Source organism: Polypterus senegalus, chromosome 8, assembly GCF_016835505.1.
Source record: "Polypterus senegalus isolate Bchr_013 chromosome 8, ASM1683550v1, whole genome shotgun sequence".
Classification (NCBI taxonomy): domain Eukaryota; kingdom Metazoa; phylum Chordata; class Cladistia; order Polypteriformes; family Polypteridae; genus Polypterus; species Polypterus senegalus.
In genome coordinates, this window is record NC_053161.1 from 178,486,955 (window position 1) to 178,500,531 (window position 13,577).

The following is a 13,577-nucleotide window of genomic DNA, read 5'->3' on the forward strand; positions in this document are numbered from 1 at the left end:
TTTAGAGCTGGACGCCTGGCATCTTTTTTTGGCCACAGGTTCGTTTCTGTTTGTGTGAGGTTCTGTGTTGTGGAGATTCTCAGGATGGACTGCAGGTGCTCATCAGTGAGGCGACTCCTGTGTGCTGTTTTGTTGGTCTTTATCACTGAGAAGAGCTTCTCACACAGATATGTGCTACCAAACATGCACAATGTTCGAGCCGCATGTAGACAGACTTTTTTTGTTCTTCAAAGTCACCAAAGCGCCGTGCAAACTCAGTGCGCAATAACTCTAGTAAGCGGTATGTGTTCGGCAAGGCAGCTGAAGCGCTGCATTATGGGATCTGTAGTTTATTGTGTTACCAGCGCTTCATATACCCGGGCTTTAATAACAATAATACAGTATATAAAATGATCTCGCGCGGATATAATTACACGCCGGGCGGATGTGGCCGCTGCCCTTGAGTTTGACACATATGGACTAAATAGAACTTGAAAAGATATATTTTTCAAATGTGATCGCGCAATTCAGATAGAGTTGACGCAGACTACAGCCTGCATGCCTCAATAAGTCATCCTCCCTCGCTCTTACTTTTTACCGCTCATCTAATGAATACACTGAGTATGGCTTTACCAAAACAATCATTGATGGCGAATAAAGTATCCATTATTCGAGTATGTAGAGGGATATATATATATATATATATATATATATATATATATACCCGCGTATCGCAGCGAGAAGTAGTGTGTTAAAAAGCTAGAAAAGAAAAGGGAACATTTAAAAAATAACGTAACATGACTGTCAATATACAGTATTTGTTTTGTGAGTGTTACTGAGTGTTGCTGTCATCAAGGATTTGATTATCATTATTTCTTTCAATCAGGTTCGTATTTGTATGATGTGTTGTATTCAAGTTACATTCCGTGTTTGTCAATCGTTGTAAAGATGACAGGTTTCTTTCATCGATTAGTTTCTTACTGCATCAATAAACAGCTCGTCTTCTTCTTTATCTGAGACCTGACACACTGCATGCACAGGTTTTTTTTACACTGTCTTCCTTTAGCGGGACATTGACTTTTTCCACCGTGTGCTTTGTTTCCACAGTAGCTGCATTTATGAATATGCTTATCAGACGCTTCATATTTTTGCTGCCTTTTCAATTGTGTAATTCGTTTTGTTCAGCTCTTTGGAACTGTTGCTTTTATCTGTGCACTGCGTCAGTTCACGTGAGCCACTCGGTGTACTTGCATCGAAGGTTCCCAGCTGTGCTGGTGCCATCTCGTGCTATGTCCATGGCTGTATTTAATGTTACCTTAGTCCTGGCACTTAAAACTTTCTCTCGCAGTTTGGCTGAGTTTGTGTCAAACACCACCCTGACCATCTCATCTTCCTCTCCATAAGCACAGTCCTTCACCCGTGAATATTTACCCGTGGCAGTTTGCTATTGGATTGCCGCTGACGGACGGCCTTATATGGGCAGGCACTAAATTACAAACGCCAGCGGCAGCCTGTCTATGAACTTAATTTAAAGTGTAGGTTTACATCGTGCTTTGTTTCCGAAGTAGCAGAACTCATGAATATGGTTGTATATGTCACTCGCCGCTTCTTATTGTTTCGCTGCCTTCTCAATTATATAATGCATGTTTTCTTCAGCGCTTTTGAGGTCTTCCTGGTTTTCTATGTACTGCGTGATTACGTGGGAGGCGTGATGATGTCACACGAAACTCGCCCCCACAGCGTTGAAGCTCATCTCCATTACAGTAAATGGAGAAAAACTGCTTCCAGTTATGACCATTACGCGTAGAATTTCGATATAAAACCTGCCCAACTTTTGTAAGGAAGCTGTAAGGAATGAACCTGCCAAATTTCAGCCTTCCACCCACACGGGAAGTTGGAGAATTAGTGATGAGTCAGTGAGTGAGTGAGGGCTTTGCCTTTTATTAGTATATATATATATATATATATATATATATATATATATATATATATATATAAATATATATATATATATACATATCTATACATATACACATATATACATACATATATATCTACATATATACACACACATATATACACACATATACATATATACACACACACATATATAAACATATATATACATATACATACATATCTACATATATACACACACAGCTATTTCGTATCAGTGCAATACGCTGTTTGTTAAAACGGTTGACTCCCGCTCTTACGTGCAATAACAAATCAAATCATTCAGTTGTCTTTGCTCATATGTCATTTTAGAGCTGGTCACCTGGCATCTTTTTTTGGCCACAAGTTCGTTTCTGTTTGGTGTGAGGTTCTGTGTTGTGGAGATTCTCAGGATGGATTGCAGGTGCTCATCAGTGAGGCGACTCCTGTGTGCTGTATTGTTGGTCTTTATCACTGAGAAGAGCTTCTCACACAGATATGGGCTACCAAACATGCACAAGGTTCGAGCCGCATGTAGATGGACTTTTTTTGTTCTTCAAAGTCACCAAAGCGCCGTGCAAACTCAGTGCGCAATAACTCTAGCTTCGCAATAACTTGCAGCATCATATGGTAGACTTGATTAACGCTTAAGTGTTGCATTATGGCAGGGCTCGCAAAATCGCTAGCCCGACGTCCCGGGGCTATTGTGTCTTCCAGTCGGGCTACCAAAATCTATCTCAGCCCTGCCCGTCGGGCTATCATAGGAAGGAAAAATATATGGCAATGCTTTTGCATTCTTTCGCAAATGTAGCTGGGTAATTATGTCATTTACGGGCATCGATAAGCCACTGTCAATATGTGAAATATTGAAATCGCGTTTGAATTCGCGCTTGTTTTTTTACTTTCACTTTGCGTCGCGAACTGTGTATAGAAAGCGGCAGTACTGATTGGTCAGTGACAGATTAATTGCGCACAATTCCTCTGACATCGTTTATCACTCATTGGTTTACTATTCAAAAGTGAGAAGTGAAATCTCCGCAGCAAGCTTTAAACATGTGATAAAGGTTGATTGCGCAGAGAATTTAAAAAATCGCTGACCGTTGTGTGTGCGTGTGTAAAAATAGATGGATTTACGCAGGTATTTTAGTTCTGCTGAGCCAAAGAAGACAGGTCAGGGTGAAGAAGGGACAGCCAAAGAAAAGCCTACCACAAAGCGGAAAAGTTATGACAAATTAGACTATGAGGCAAAAAGAAAGCGCAGCTTTTTGGTTTCATGGACAAAAGAATTTCTGTGGCTGGAATATGACAAGCTAAATAACATAATGTTCTGCCGGGTGTGTCGTGAGTTTCCCTCGATTTCTGACTCGACAAGCCTTTGTTACTGGGACCAGTAATTTTAGGAAAGACCCTATCAAAACCCATGAGAAATCTCTGCATCACAAGAAATGCATTGGTGCTCAGTCTGCAGCATCTTTCCCAGAACAAACACCAATTGCAAAACCATACTAAAAATAAACCAAGCACAACAAGAAGTCTTGAAAAAGCTGTTTAGAACAGCGTACTATGTTGCAAAGAGTGAACTACCATTGGCAAAATTTAGCAGTCTTTGCAAACTTCAAAAAGCAAATGGCCTAGATCTTGGTTCCACTTACCTCAATGACCATGCTTGCAGAGAGTTTATTGGAGCAATAGCACAAATTTCAAGAGACCAGATTGAAAAGGAAATTCAAGAAAGCAGGTTCTTATCCATTCTTGCAGATGGCAGTACAGACACTGGTATAATAGAACAGGAGTTGGTTCATGTCAGGTATGTGAGAGATAATGGTGACATATCCACATACATGATCAAATGTCAGCCAGTCAAGAGTGCAAATGCTGCAGGTATTTTAGAGGCTATTGATGAAGCAGTGAACACCATGGGTATCAGAGAAGACACATGGAAAAAGAAAGTAGTGTGTGCAAATTTTGATGGTGCTGCAGTGATGATGGGTGAGAAAACAGGAGTAGCTGGGAGACTGAAACAGAGGATACCCCACATCATAACAATCCACTGTGTGGCACACAAGTTAGAGCTAGCCGTGCTGGATAGCGTGAAAGGCTGTGAGTACCTGGTGAAATTTGAAGGTACACTGAAAACCATCTTTAAGATGTACTACTATTCCCCAAAGAAGCGAAGAGAACTGACAGAAATAAGTGAACTGCTAAATGAGAAACTGGCACATTTCAGTGGCCTGAAGAGCACACGGTGGCTTCCAAGCCGGCTGAGATGTCTGAAGGCTGTGGAAAAATTACACTCCCACTGTTGTTCATATGGAGAACATGGCAGGAGGAAGTGATGTCAAGTCCGAGGATGCAGCCAAAGCTAAGGGGGTGGTGCAGGAGATGAAGACTGAGAAATTTGTTCGCTTCCTGCATTTCATGTTGGACTACAGTACCATCTTATCCAAGTGCTGTACTGATTTTCAGCATGATAACCTAAACATCACACGAACAAATCAGTTAGTTGAGAGCACCACATCACGCTTACTCAGCCTAAAAACAAAACCAGGAGAATACCAGAAAACCTTGGACACAAAGTTCACAGCGAACGAGGATGGTAGCATTTGCTACTGTGGAACTCAGCTCACAAAAAGTCAGCGACCTGCTAGAAGAGGTGAGGGTACAGACAAAGACACCTTTGGTGCAGAGATTCAGAAGATTATTGACAACTCAGTCAAGTATATGGACAATAGATTTAAAAATCTGCGTGAAAAGCCTCTCTTGTTTCAAAGTTTTGACCCTTCCACTCTTCCATACCCCAGAGAAGAGCTGGCAAATTATGGGAATGAAGAGGTGGATTATCTTGTCACACATTTTGCCAGTTTGCTAGATGAGGAAGAGAAAGAGAAAATTCCACAAGAATGGATGGATCTAAAATGTGGCTTGCAGAACACCGGGGTAGCAAGGTAGTTGATTGCTTGTACAGAGATCTCCTCTCTGAGAATCCAGAACACCTCTCTCATATCTTGTTGCTGGTGAAATTAATGCTGACACTTAGTCCATCAACAGCCATCTGTGAGAGAGGATTTTCTTGCATGAACCGAGTGAAGACAACACATCGTACCTCTCTACACCCTGAAACACTGAATGACTGCATGCAACTCTCCATTAATGGGGAAACAGTTGAATCTTTTTGCCCTGACAAGTCAATTCGTTTCTGGATGTTTTCTGGAAAAGGTTCAAGACACCTGGATCATAAAACTCCGACAAGAACAAAGAGCAGTGAAATGGAGGCCGATGCACAGGAAGAGAAAGCTGATGGAGGAGATGCTATGCCCTCAACGCCGAGTGGCATTTTCTCATCCGTGACTTCAGTGGAAATTTCAGATTCAGAATCTGACACAGACTGATTCATGTTCTACACAGTTCTTACAAGTTCATAGAAATTTCTGTTCAATTAGAACCAAATATTTGAGTTGATGATTGTAATTTTTATACAGTTGTTGTAATTTGTGTTTTAACAATTTTTTGATTGATGTTTTATTTCCTTTACAATATTATACATTAAAAATAATCTTTTTTATTCGGGCTACTTAAATTTATTTTGGGCTACCAAAAACTGAAGAGTGCCTGCCCGAAGGGCTACCAGGGATTTTGAAATTTTGCGAGCCCTGTATGGGATCTGTAGTTTATTGTGTTACCAGCGCTTCATATACCCGGGCCATTAATAACAATAATACAGTATATATAAAATGATCTCGCGGGCCGGATATAATTACACGCCGGGCCGGATGTGGCCCGCGCCCTTGAGTTTGACACATATGGACTAAATAGAACTTGAAAAAATATATTTTTTCAAATGTGATCGCGCAATTCAAATAGAGTTGACGCGCACTACAGCCTGCATGCCTCAATGAGTCATCCTCCCCTCGCTCTTACTTTTTTACCGTTCATCTAATGAATACACTGAGTATGGCTTTACCAAAACAATCATTGATGGCGAATAAAGTATCCATTATTCGAGTATGTAGATCGGGGTATATATATACATATATATATACCCGCGTATCGCAGCGGAGAAGTAGTGTGTTAAAAAAGCTAGAAAAAGAAAAGGGAACATTTTAAAAATAACGTAACATGACTGTCAATATACAGTATTTGTTTTGTGAGTGTTACTGAGTGTTGCTGTCATCAAGGATTTGATTATCATTATTTCTTTCAATCAGGTTCGTATTTGTAGGATGTGTTGTGTTCAAGTTACATGCCGTGTTTGTCAATCGTTGTAAAGATGACAGGTTTCATTCATCGATTAGTTTCTTACTGCATCAATAAACAGCTCGTCTTCTTCTTTATCTGAGACCTGACACACTGCATGCACGGGTTTTTTACACTGTCTTCCTTTAGCGGGACATTAACTTTTTCCACCGTCTGCTTTGTTTCCGCAGTAGCTGGATTTATGAATATGCTTGTATGTATCAGACGCTTCATATTTTTGCTGCCTTTTCAATTGTGTAATTCGGTTTTTGTTCAGCGCTCTTTGGAACTGTTGCTTTTTATCTGTGCACTGCGTCAGTTCACGTGAGCCACTCGGTGTACATGCATCGAAGGTTCCCAGCTGTGCTGGTGCCATCTCATGCTATGTCCGTGGCTGTATTTAATGTTACCTTAGTCCTGGCACTTAAAACTTTCTCTCGCAGTTTCGCCGAGTTTGTGTCAAACACCACCCTGACCATCTCATCTTCCTCTCCATAAGCACAGTCCTTCACCCGTGAATATTTAGTGGGAGTTTGCTATTGGATTGCCGCTGACGGACGGCCTTATATGGGCAGGCACTAAATTACAAAAACGCCAGCGGCAGCCTGTCTATGAACTTAATTTAAAGTGTAGGTTTACATCGTGCTTTGTTTCCGGAGTAGCAGAACTCATGAATATGGTTGTATATGTCACTCGCTCGCTTCTTATTGTTTCGTTGCCTTCTCAATTATATAATGCATGTTTTCTTCAGCGCTTTTTTGAGGTCTTCCTGGTTTTCTATGTACTGCGTGATTACGTGGGAGGCGTGATGATGTCACACGAAACTCCGCCCCCACGGCGTTGAAGCTCATCTCCATTACAGTAAATGGAGAAAAACTGCTTCCAGTTATGACCATTATGCGTAGAATTTCGATATAAAACCTGCCCAACTTTTGTAAGGAAGCTGTAAGGAATGAACCTACCAAATTTCAGCCTTCCACCCACACGGGAAGTTGGAGAATTAGTGATGAGTGAGTGAGTGAGTGAGTGAGTCAGTGAGTGAGTGGGTGAGGGCTTTGCCTTTTATTAGTATAGATAAGAGCAGCTCACTTCTCAAAATGGAGTCGTGTGGGATCGAACTTGTGATCTTTTGATTACCAGTCAGCAGTTCTTATTGTTGCGCCACCAAAGCAGGCATGTTAAAGACATGTCAATGTCGCACCCTAACGTGGGTTCTTTTTCTGCAGTTATATTCTTGAACTAGCAAAATATCCGCGCTTCGCAGCGGAGAAGTAGTGTGTTAAAGAAGTTATGAAAAAGAAAAGGAAACATTTTAAAAATAACGTAACATGATTGACAATGTAATTGTGTTGTCACTGTTATGAGTGTTGCTGTCATCAAGGATTTGATTGTCATTATTTCATTCAATCAGGTTCGTATTTGGAGGATGTGTTGTGTTCAAGTTACATTCCGTGTTTGTCAACCGTTGTAAAGATAACAGGTTTCATTCATCGAAGTGTTCACTACCCAAATCAGTACTCGTGAATCTAAGATGTTTAACAGGCATTCCCGGTATTAAGTTGTGGATTTGCCTGCGAATATTTGCGGTAGCGTGTCTATGAACTTAATTTAAACTTAAGCTTTACACCTTGCTTTCCTATTAATATGTCTACAAAGGTTTGTTCAGATTCAGAGGGTTGTTCCTTTCTTACTGCATCAATAAACAGCTCGTCTTCCTCTTTATCTGAGACATCACACACTACATGCACGGGTTTACCTTCCCTAGTCATGCAAACTTTAGCGAAGTGGTTCAATTTACCACATTTTTTGCACTGTCTTCCTTTAGCTGGACATTGACTTTTTCCACTGTGTGCTTTGTTTCTGCAGTAGCTGCACTTATGAATATGCTTGTATGCGTCACTCGCTTCATATTCTTTTGCTGCCTTCTCAATTGTGTAATCCGTTTTTTGCTCAGCCCTCTTTGGAGCTCTTGCTTTTTGTGTGCGTACTGCGTTCACAGTCCGTTCACGTGAGCCACTCGGAGTACATGCATCGAAGGTTTGCTATCTCGTGTGATCTTGCGATGTCCACGGCTTTATTTAATGTTAGCTCAGACCCAGCACTTAAGTTTCTTTCGCACTTTTGCGGAGTTTGTGCCAAACACTATCCTATCCCTGACCATCTCATCTTCATTTGCATAAGCACAGTCCTTCACCAGCAATTTTAACTCCATTACAAAGTGAGCAAAAGTCTCGTTTATACCATGCGTCTTCTCATTAAACTTGTATCTCGTGAATATCGTATTCGTCTTAGGCATGACAAGCGCCTCGTAGCGGCAGCGTGTTTATTGGATTGCTGGCGACGTACGACCTTATATGGGCAGGCACTCAATTACGTGGGAGGCGTGGGTAAGGGGGGCAGAATATAGGCAAGCAGCCAAGTAATTGGGAGGCATGGTAATGGGTGACAACTCCGCCTCACACGGCGACCGAGCTGCAGGCTGTGGCCGTATATATGTACGTAAGTAGGATTCAGTTATGACCGTTATGCGTAGAATTTCGAAATGAAACCCGCCTAACTTTTATAAACAAGCTGTAAGGAATGAGCCTGCGAAATTCCAGCCTTCTACCTACACGGAAAGTTGAAGAATTAGTGATGAGTGAGTCAGTGAGGGCTTTGCCTTTTATTAGTATAGATAGAAGTGCACTTGTTTTGTTATACTTGTACCTTTTGTGAAAGTGTTTCTTTAATATTTGGAATTCAGGCTTCACACATTATACACTTCATGTCTACATTTTCTCAATTATTACTAAAACATGAAAAATGTTTCTGTTTTAACGATGTGTTTACATAGATTGTAGACACGGAACACACATGAAATGCATGTGTTCCAAATAACGATATAGTATTTATAAAAGGTGTCACTATGCTTGACTTCTCACTCTATACAACTCTAAGCAACTGACACACAGGTAAATAGACTTGAGCTGAGAAAACTTTGTGCAGCGGTGTTAGGAATGTGAGAGAAGGCTGCTTGAGGCTTAGACACATTTACAAGACAAAAGACACTGACGGAGAGGTGCAAAGAGATTTAAGGTGGGAAGGATTTATGAAGTTTTCGTAGGCTTTGGTAATTAAAGTGTTAAAAGCTGTTTCAAGCCATCACTACAGTTTCAGCAGCTATTTTCCAAAAGAGAAAACAAAATTCAACGCAGACTTGCTGTTCTTTATAATAAAACCATCAAAAAAATAAATAAATAAATAATCGCAGAACACGTTTAAAAAGCACCAAGAAAAAACAACATGGAATGGCGTACGAACAATACAGAGCAACACCACTTGGCAGACTGCCACTGAATACTGTAAGTGTGCTACACCTAGCGGTGAAATTCGCAAATAAGTCGAGATTGTGTGCCAGGTTTAGATTCTGGTTATTTTTGGGTACCCCCTCATATATCAACTTTTTTGACCTTCCCTTTATGTTCACTTTCAGACTCCACTTACCTTCACCAGACTGACTCATAGATGATGGCTGACCTGCTGGTATGCTCCTGGAGGCTTCCTCACTGGTCTCCGTGTCTGAATAAACCTCAGACTTCATGTTAACAGAATGTTCCTCAACAGGGAAGGTTCTGCTGTGAGGGCAGACCAATCCACTTACACCTCCATACTGACACCCAAACTGGCAGATGGACTCTGACTTAAAGTCTTCCTCCTTGACTATTATTTTATAGTCGTGTAAGTCACCGATGACAGGCTTCTCCTCAAGCTCTTCCTTAATGCCCACTGTCCCCTGTTCATAATCCTCATTCTTAATGCAGAGACTCTCTGGTTTAGGGTGCACATGTTCCCAGTCACAGTCCTCCTCCTTAATATTTATAGAGCTTTTCTCCGTGCCTTTCATATCCTCCTCAGTCACTTCCATGTTAGTTACAGGAAATGGCAGATTAATCTTCCTCACTGTGGAAAGAAAATATTTTAGTTCAAACAGACAAACCAATAAAAGCCTGAATGCACTACAATTTCTTCTTATAGTATCTACTTCATAAAATAATAATAATACATTTTATTTATTCGTAGGCGCCCTTCTAAACACTCAAGGACACCGAACAATAGATAAAACAAACATTATGAACAAAACAAAAAAGAAATACAAAAATTAAAATCAGGCCGAGCAATTATAATCAAAGAGAAAAAGCAGTCTTAAACAGACGAGTTTTAAGTTTAGATGTGAAAATGATTCAAAATTTCTAAGCTCAGATGGTAGTGAGTTCCAGAGCTGGGGAGCAGAGCAACTGAATGGTGGTAAGACAGACAAAGGGGACAGCCAAGTGGATGGAGGAAGAGGATCTAAGGGTGCAGGAGGGAATGACAACATGGAGGAAGTCGGACAGATATGGAGGGGTGAGGTTAGTAGGAGAATTTTTAATTGAATTCGTGAATTCGGAACTGAACTGGAAGCCACTGAAGCTACTGCAAGACGGGAGTGATATGGTCAATAGAGGGGGTTCTAGTAATGATGTGGGCAGTTAAATTCTGGACCGGTTGAAGCTTATAAAGAGATCTGCGAGAAAGACCAAAAAAAAGGGAATTGCAATAATCCAGACAAGAAGTGACAAGGCTATGAACAAGGATAGCAGTGGTGTGGAGAGTTTCGGAAGAGCGAATATGATTAAAGTTACGCAAGTGGAAATATGCACACCGGGAGATGTTATTGATGTGGGACTGAAAAGATAACGTACTGTCAAGGATAACACCTGTGGGGAAGGGGAGACAGAGGAATTATCAATAACAAAGGAAAAGTCATCAGTTTTGGATAATGTTGATTTTGTACCAATGAGGAGAACCTGTCAAGACAGACTGTTTGCAGATACCAAATCATAGTAACGAGGCGAACAGTGGGGGCTTTGAAATGATAACCCCTTTGACCCCAATCTAACAGTGCTGTATTAACGTTATTGCACTTATCAGTTATGATTGGGACATTCTATCTGAATTCAACAAATGATCCAAAAAGCATCTATCACCATTTTTAGGTGTATGTTGTATGTAAAGAGATCACTCTGTCGGTCTCTCTTACCATCCATATCTGTATGAAACAAGTGGACTCCCAGGAGAATGATTCAAATTTGGCACACTTATTCTTCAAAAGAAGCTTATTGTTAAAGTTCACTTTTATTGAGATACCTGAAATCGACCACACTGCAAAAAAAGCTGACTTTTTTAAAACTCCCAAATTAAAAAGTATAGGCAAATCTGCAAACTCCTCTATCTAACCACAGAGAAACATTCTGTGGGACTTCAACTGCCTATCAGTTTAGTGTTTCAGATTAACCTTGAGAGAGGTCACTTCAACTTGTGTATTTTGTAGATTTTCCTCTTTTACTTGTCTGACAAGCTGTTCCCCGTTGCAAGATCAATTGAATGCTGGGAGATGCACAGATGGGCAAGCTGCTGGTACACCAGCTCACTTCTCCTGCTGCTTGAGGTACATTAACTGTGAAGTGCAGAACAGAACATCTCTCCGTCAGCAGACATCAAGTAAAGTAAATGCGCCTCCTGTATTTCCATTACATTAACACACACTGATTGCATTATCTGCTCATTATAAAAAAAATCCGATTTTTCTCTGGCATTATAAATTTAAATCGGCAAAGCTCTCCATTATGGGTCAAGCAGTCAACAATGTTGCCTCGAGACTTCAGAGATTTTACCTCTTTTTGTGCCAATTCTTTCAAAAATGCAGTGTTTAACAAATACGAAGTCCAATTAACGACAGACTTAAAAGCGCATCAGTTGATGCCATCACTTCTGCCTTCTATTAAACTTTTGAACCACTACAACCTGCTTTCTGTTTTTAATTATATGGCAGTGTAACGTGTGGATTTAATGGATGGATTTAATGTTGTCTACTCATCTCATTTTTCTGAAACTGCTTTTCCTGAGGGCAACAGTTCAGCTCAGACCACCCTGCCCCCCGCTACAGATTTCAGCTGTTCTTGGGGGATTCACAGGCATTACACCAAGCCAGCTGAGAGATACTGGGTGGCGCAGGGAAATGGGACTTTTTGGCGACCCTGGGGCATCGGCAGTTGCTTGGGACCTTGTTTAGAAACCCTTGGCGTTTAGTTATAATGGAGCAGAGGAGTGGTGCACAATAAGCATTCGCTGTGAAAGCCTTTTATAACAATGGTGACAGTGTGACTGCTGTGCAAAGGGAATTTCAGCATCATTACATTAGGATGTCACTGCGATTACAACATGGGTGCATAATTTCGAAGTGGAGCCACTTCGCCTATTGCCCGACAATCGATGGCAGCTACTGTATTCGCCGATTGTTTGGAAGGCGCATCATTTCACTCAACGGTGACATTCCATTGCCTCCAAGATTCCAGCATCTCACTATTTTGCGATTTGTGTTTCTGTGGGGGACATCTTAAAAGCCAAGTGTACCGCACACGTCCTGCAACCATTGCTGAACCAAATAGGAGGATTGAAGAGGAAATTGCTGGCATTCCTCTTGACAAGTTATGTTGAGCAATACAGAATTTCCACAACAGGCTGTCAGAATGTCTATGGAGAAATGGACAACACCATCATGATGTTTGCTTCAAAACATAAAATGAATATTTATTACCGTCAGTAACTGCATATCCTGTATAATACATTTCATAATTAAATAATATTGTAATGTGTTTATTTGTGCATTGAATGTCAATTAAAAATGTCCCGTTACCCTGTATAATCCCACCAGTGTGTTCTTGGTTCGCCGAAGGGTCTCTGCCCAGTGGAATGTGCCCAGGACAGCACCCTTACAACATGCCCAAATCATCTCAACTGGCTCCTCTTAATCCAGAAGAGAAGCGACTCTACTCTGAAGTTCTTCTGAATCACAGATTACTTAACCTTATCATAGAGCTTCAGTCAGCTGCATTGTGAAGAAATCTTACTTCTGTTGCTTGTACACACAACCTTATTCTGCAAGTCATTACCAACAGATCATCATCATCGATTAGGACACTGATCTAGATTAACCGGTAAACCGAGAATTGTGCTTTAGACTCGGCTTCCTCTTCACCAACAGCGCCCATAGAAAAACTGCTGCCGATCCAGCCTGCTTGACAATTCCACATTCCCCTTTTTCATCACTCATGGGCAAGAGCCCAAAATACCTGAACTCCTCCAATAAGGGTATCTGCTCCCCTGCCACCTCACCACCTGAAAAGAAAAATGGACTCCTTCCTGAGAAAGAACCGTGACCTCAGACTTGACAGGTGCTAACCAAGTGTGAAGTGGCTAGGATGAGGATTAACACATTGTAAGGGACAACCAGCAGTTTATCCCGGCCGGGACACTCCAGTAATGGAAGGCAGCTTATTAAAGACATTGCCTCCCACCCCCGAAAAGACGATAGATGGCAGCTTCCCTGGACTGCAGCGGTGCCCCAGATG

At 41.2% G+C, this 13,577-nt stretch overlaps 1 protein-coding gene across 1 annotated transcript in view; it reads right to left on the bottom strand.

The window, feature by feature from the left end:
- LOC120533523 (zinc finger protein 135-like) overlaps positions 1 to 13,577 on the bottom strand; it is a 39,092-nt gene that overhangs the window by 5,796 nt on the left and 19,719 nt on the right. The window contains exon 2 of the mRNA XM_039760449.1: positions 9,631 to 10,086. Coding sequence (XP_039616383.1) covers positions 9,631 to 10,051 — 421 coding nt within the window. The 5' untranslated portion in view covers positions 10,052 to 10,086. The remainder of the gene's footprint in view (positions 1 to 9,630; positions 10,087 to 13,577) is intronic.